The following is a 7,104-nucleotide window of genomic DNA, read 5'->3' as shown; positions in this document are numbered from 1 at the left end:
ATATTCCTTTTATCTTTAGTCTATTACCTGTCATAGGTAGGTACTTCATAATGCTCAATTTCAGTGTTTGAAAAAGTATCTTTAGATATTATGAAGAAGAAGGAACTCATTGTTTAACCGCGCTAGTCCAAAACGTAGTCAGTGCAATTCAACTGCAGGTTAGCATCGATATTATTAAATCTCGATTTTCTTAGCTATTACAGGAATGTGGGAGACCAAGGCCCAATGAAAAAAGCAAATAAACTATAAGACAACAGCAGTAAAGTGCACTTTAAAGTTTGATTTGTTACCAACGACTGTCTTTTGTTTGTTTTGTTGCGCGGTCAGCAAAATCGTGAAGATAATCCGACAACGATCAATGTTGCAAGTTGGACCATTCGTCGTGGCTCGACCGTATCGAAATTCTGTGCAGATGGGGTCTGTCTAGACAAAGTCTGGGCACAGACTGGAAGATTAAAGACAGCGAGATGAATAGAACGAGCCTTGAGATACTGGAGAAAGAAAACGAAAAATGCCTTTACGTAGAAAGGCTTGTACGCTGTCACGTACACTGTATTCTTATTTAATCTTTTTGCAGTGGGGTTTTGTGAGGCTTATGCCTCTGGCAAAAATACTGTACCTACCTTGTACTGAGTTATAATGACTGCGATGAAGATGTAGTTGTTATATTGTCTGAAAATTTATGTAAAGCTCCGCATTGTGCAACTTGTGCGCACCTATTCTTTTCACTGAGATATTGCACTAAAATAGTCACAGTATATTTGGTTATAAAGCAACTACTACTACTAAAATACAATACATAACTTTATTTATTGTATTTAATGTAAGTAACCGTATATTGTACCACTAAAGAATGAACCCTTTTATTTATAAAAAATAGCGTCCTAGTTGATAACGCAGCCATTAATAATATTAATATGGCTTCACAAACGCAAGGACCATAAAGTTGAACAAACGAGAGAGGCGGGATACTTTTTACCGCCCGAGCTCCCATAAAAACGCAAGCCCTGAATTAGCTCGATTCTTTGTCACCCCTTTGAACAACCCTAAAATTTCTACTACCACCGTCTTTGTCTAACAATAAGCACTACATTCCCATCCGTTAAACTGCATCAAGGAAAAACAACGTGAAACCACCCGAGATGAAACGAGATAGAATAAAATATATGCACTAGTAGAGAGGACAGAGAGAGCGGCATACGTAGTAGTAGCCCCGTATACTTTGTAGTAGGAGGGAAAGAGACGAGGGAAACCCTCGCGTATGAGAGAGAAGGGAACAAAATTAGCCAGCAGAGGGGAGAGGAGCCGAGCTTCTTCAAGCGGGGTGGTTAGTCCGCATTCGACCGCGCTCGAGGCAGCGTCGGCACTCCGGAGATACTCCACAGTGTACGATTCAAGTTGTGAAAAATTGTGCGTTTCATACGACTGAAATTGTGTTGACATCGAGTTTCATAGACATGATTCTGCGTTTATTGCATTACGGATTTCAAACAGCGACGCAGAGAATAACTTTTCACAAATAAATTATGATACAGTGACGAACTTGGAAGAAAATATAAACAATATACTTAAGGAAATAATAGTTGATCATCCAGGACATTATTATGACCAGTATATCATCAATTGGATTTATGTGCCCGTTATGATAAGCAAGGAGCTTTGACCAAACTTTTACAAATAGAGGGATACCAAAGAAAATGTGTGCCAAAATGTTTATGTATAGTTTCTCCCTGTTTTCTATTGTAATATCATGGATTGGAGTGGTTGCCGAGGAAGAGGTGTCATCTCCGCTGCGGGTAGCGCAGTGCAGAGCAACGTGTTTACAAAAGGTGAGCTTTAAGCTTAAGCAGACTTTAATGACAGACCTAACGACAATGTAGTACGTATCTGAAAATCAAAATCAAACACACAGTAAAAAGAAAAAGTATTTCTAAAATCAAGCCCTCTAAAAAAGAGTAAAGTTTGAAAGCGTTTAAAAATTACATTTCGGCAATCAAAACATCCGCGCCTCAATGATAGTAAAACAACGAAACCTCGATAAGTACCTATCATTAAGACACTTTTTAAAAGCTTTCCAGAATTCCCCATTTAAATCATTTACTAACACATTTCGCGCTGCGAAATTATCATCGTTATGAAATTTCAATTACAGCGAGGGAACTGTCAAACGAAATTATGTTCTGTTTGAATAATTTGGAATGTGAATTTATAATAGATGTGACTACCCTCGCTTTGTTCATTTGTCCCTTAATCAATCAAACTGGGACCGACGGCGGCGACCTCTTGTCCAAACTGGACGGGAGGTTCGTTACCGATATTGTATATACTGGCCGTTTGGATATTTTGTAATAAAGAGATTCATTAAACATTCACAATTTCTATTGATTGAAGATAGCTACGTATTTGAATCAAAAGATAAAATAATCATATTGAGACAGACTCAATAACACAAATTCACGAATTGTGATTTCAAAAATATATTTACATTGATACACCAATAAGACCGTTAGCTAAAAAATATTTAATTTACTGTAAACATTGACCGAATGCCGCATTCCTCCAGAAACATAGGCCTATTTACGGCCTGCGAAGTCACATAACGTGTTCTCATTACGCCGGCAATAAATCAAAAATGAGAAAGCTTCTGTCTAGACGCATGTTGAAATTGATGATTTACTTTTGATAAAATCCTAAAAATATAAGTTTTTCATTGATTCGTTATGAGAATAATTAAATATGTCAATAAATATTCGATTTATCCTGATAAAGTTCATTCGAACCACTCAAGAGTTAAGCAAGCTGACAAGCGAACCGATCTATATTATCTATAAATCCGACGCGAAACGCAATTATGTAAGTTCACTATAGGCTAGAAATGTTTATCGTGGCTCTCTAAAACGATAAGTAGGATTTATATCGTCCAATATTTACAGATAGAATTTATCTAAACAGGTTTGTTATTTATTTGAACCATTGGAACAGGTTGCCTGCTGGTTATCGGTATCGGGACTATGGCTCCATAAATGTAATTTGTATCGGCTATCCCTTTTAAATTGGAATAAACTTATTTGTTTCAGCCTCGGTTGAGAGATTAACCAATAAATCTTTTTGTGTATTAATTAGTTTGTTGGTTGTTATTTTATTAATACTAGAAGCAATATATTTTGGTTCTGATAGTGCAGGAATATGTTCATTTCCATTTTTAGTTTCTTGTAGATAGATATATTTTAAAGCTGTTATTTTAATCTTAATTGTAAACTACTGCGCATGGTGCTTGTATTAAGGTAATAAACATAATTAATGTAAGCCCTAACCCGTCTCTACTAAAAGGAATTGCATTGGATAAGTCCTTGACACCAAAATTGAATGGGACCGTAAATTAGCTTATCAAATCTATTAAGTATCGAGGTCTATTTAAACGTCTGTTATTAAGCCGGCTAAATTACATACACCAAAGACTTGAATTATCTCATTACTTGCATTATTTGGAATGTTTTGAATTATATTACATTCAAAGCCTTCGCAGATGGTGGCAGTTGCTCAAATTTGTATGGTAATAATATTCCATTATTTCACTTCATATTTATCGATATTTGCCGATCTATTTATGTTCAGGTAGAAATACAAAAACAGCGCCCATATCATGCACATCAGCCATAAGTTTCGTTTCAAAAATCGACATCTGTTGATAATCCCAAGTATTTAGTGCGATCACGCTTCGTCCGATTTTTTGCGTGATCGTTTGCTTTTAGGATGGATTTTTTTCTACTATCTACCTGCGACTGAGGCACAATGAGTTGCCCGTTATTAGCTTTTTTACTTTGTTTGTGAAGGGATGTGCGTGACGTTTCCAAGGGCGGAAGGATAGATAGTTAGCCTCCGTTTCTTTGTTCACATTATTAGGGTATCGTGAGGAAATGCGCAAATTACTCTCAATCTTTTAATAGCACGTTTTGGATATAATCAATATTTTTACCTGAAGGTGTTAGTAGCATTTTTTTGTGAAATAAAACTAAACTGCATAAAAGGTCTAAAGCGGCGGTATTTTAAAAGGGTTCTCATACTCTTGTAGTCGTGTCGATAAGTTGCTCACGATGTAGACAGTTCAGAAATAAATTTTGCATTAGCTTTACATCTTCAATAAAATCACTTCACTGCTCAAACAGCAATAAAATATCATAACGATTTAGTCTGGGGACATTCCGGTTTGAATCACCTGATTTTCCGAAAAAGGAAGATGATCCCGTGCTTCGGAGTGCACCTTAAGCAGTTCGTCCCGTCTATTAGCTTTAAAACACCTCCACCAACTCGCAGTGGAACAGCGTGGTGGAGTATGCTCCATACCCCTTCCGGTTGAACGAATGGGAGGCCTGTGCCCAGCAGTGGGACGTATATATTTATGCTGTTTATGTATGTAACGATTTAGGTTCAAAAGGTACCCTTTGAGCTTTTATGATATTATTCAAATTGGTAACTCAGGTAGTTTATGAGTCGCGAATACTCTAGTACGTTTCTCAGAATCGCTTCAAATGGCAAATATTATTACAGTGAAACAATTTAAAAGGATCTCGTTTAGCCCTAACAAAACAATCAAATATTAAAAAACTGTGGCCCCCACATTGTGATGTTGCCCGAATGTCGCCAGAAACTACTTTTTCTATTGTGTCTTTTTAAAATGCGGACCTTTTTAAATATATTGGCTTGTGTTTTTTCCGTTTCTTCTTAACTTTTTTGGGCAGGTTTTTTGTTGGAAGCGTGCCTCCCTCGATGGCAAGCGGAGTCTGTACACGTGATGAATTTTAAAAAGTACCTCAAGAGGTTCTAAGATATAGATACGGTTATGACTATATTACGGCATGTAGTTGACTTGTCATGTAAATTTTATGCCTTGTTTCATCACAACTTTCTTTGACTGAATGAATACTAGCTTTCATGCTGAGAATACATAATAAAGGAAATACTCGTTTGAAATACTATAGAGATAATGTTACAAACGACCAAAATATTGATTTTTTTACATATAAATGACATAATGTAGTTCATATTACCGCCTTCAATAAATGTACTCATAGCCAGCCATAGGATTTCCTTATAATAGTTCTTTGAGAAGCAAAATATTGCAAAAAGGGGTTCATAAAGAACAAGGCGGTTGATCGCAAAATAAAATCTCGATTAGAAATTTAGGAGCGTTCCGGCCTTCTCTTACGGTTCTTTTTCGTAGTAGTCCCGCCGATCCGAGCGTTATTATTTTATCGCTGCTCAGCCATGCACAAGAGGTAGAATAAAATTTTTGTTCCTCAAAAAAATCGAAAAAAGCCTCAAGGTTTCGGATGCACGTCCTCAGGCGAGGCAGCGCTTAGAAAAAATAAACGAGAAAGTCCACGCCGAAATGACCTGCGTTTTTGTCCACGATTTGTTTTCGTTTTTGTTACGTTTGAGTTCATTTGGAAGTAGCCATGTCTGTTGCTTACTGAATTAACTTAAATTGCCTTCGCTTTTTGTGTTTAAGAGAATTGCTTTATGTTTCTTTTGTGGTCGTAATTTTAAAGGCGGCTGGTGTAATTGAAAAAAGATACGGTATTTCCACTCTCCATCGATGTTATCACATTTTTGGCGCTATACAAATATTCGATGGAGCCGTTATTTGAGTCCTTTGTACGGCGTCATTTGCCTATAGTCTCAGAAATTTCACGGTATGTAAGACCTATTAAAAAACTTTTCAAAAATTGACAAGAATTTCTCAAGTAAGTTTCAAACGTTTATAGTTTTGTAAAGTTTTTGCAAATTGCCGTTGAACAATAAATGTTGGTTTTTGTAAGCAAATGGAAAGATTGTATCTGAGTCAGCATCGGATACAAACGGAATGTGATATTCTTCAGGTTATGAAAAAGTGGTATCGCGGATCGCAAGTTGGGTCGCGTTCATATGGCCTCACCTCGTGAAGGGTGGCTTATCCGGGAAGGCAGTCGTAATAGAGCCGTAGAGGAGAGCAGACGATTAATGATTCATGACCCCTCGGAGCGCAGTGTCATCAATATTATTCTGTTTGTATCCCGCGTTGGCCCACCCTCGCCCGCGCCCCGCTCATACATAAATAAGCGCGACACGTCGTCTTCTCTGATTACATCGCACCGATGTAGTGAGAAATAGTGTAGTCGGATGCTGAGCCCGTCTTTTGTTCAATATATTCTCTAGAGACACCGAATGAATAGTTAACACTATGTGCTCAACGTGCATGTTTACGGTTTTGGGTTTCTCTTAAAGATTCTAGATAAGGTTCGAGCTATTTGTTTGGTTGATGGCAATAAGCTGATGTAACAAATAACTTAAGAGGTTATCCACTTTCATTCTTATTGAGTTGTCTCTATTGATTGCAAAATACAAAGGCAAACTTTATTTGAAACGAGTTACATAAAAAACTTTCAAAAATGTTTTGAATAAGCACTATGAATAGGTAAGAGTATATTAAATATAAACTAATGCTGCGAGTATGGAGTGTGAAACTATTTATATCTATTGAGAAATACGAAATTTGATATGATATTCACATTATTGAGCCCATTCGAGCCGTCGACCGATAATTGCCTGGTGCCATATGACAATAAAAGAAACACGTCGTTACTGGAAATTACATGACGTTCCGTTAGTTCTAAACTTGATGTAGAACCTCTTGTCACGCGATACGACGATAAACGCTAAACTAAGGAAAATGTGGACAGACTGGCTTTGAAGACAAAAACAGATTGATACTGCGGTCGACTTCGTTGATAACGTATCATGATGCATTACTTGAATAAACTGAACAATGGGGTAGAGTTTGTGACGATTGAAAGATAAAGGATTTAAATTCTCTTGGAAACTTTCACGTTGTGGTTGCGCATATTCAAATTGTCTTCTCCATTTTACCTACGCAAGTACTTGCAAAATAATCTACTTATTACCTACTTGTCAATTCGGGAACTCCCATAAAAAAATATCTAATAAAACAATAATTCTGACTTTTATCATCAATTAACTAGAATGCATAAAGATAAAGCAAGAACTCTTTTAATTGCAACATAAAATGAAACGGCTTTTAACCTTTCATTCCTTAATCTTTCTATT

General features: G+C 36.7%; 1 protein-coding gene across 1 annotated transcript in view; it reads left to right on the top strand.

Moving 5' to 3' along the window:
• The first annotated feature begins 1,339 nt into the window (after nt 1-1,339).
• Nucleotides 1,340-7,104, top strand: part of LOC126373032 (uncharacterized) — a 40,597-nt gene continuing 34,832 nt past the window's right edge. The window contains exon 1 of the mRNA XM_050018988.1: nt 1,340-1,829. Within this exon, the coding sequence (XP_049874945.1) occupies nt 1,698-1,829 (132 nt within the window). The 5' untranslated portion in view covers nt 1,340-1,697. The remainder of the gene's footprint in view (nt 1,830-7,104) is intronic.

Source organism: Pectinophora gossypiella, chromosome 15 (assembly GCF_024362695.1).
Source record: "Pectinophora gossypiella chromosome 15, ilPecGoss1.1, whole genome shotgun sequence".
In the NCBI taxonomy this organism is placed as follows: domain Eukaryota; kingdom Metazoa; phylum Arthropoda; class Insecta; order Lepidoptera; family Gelechiidae; genus Pectinophora; species Pectinophora gossypiella.
This window is presented reverse-complemented; position numbering and strand designations above follow the sequence as displayed.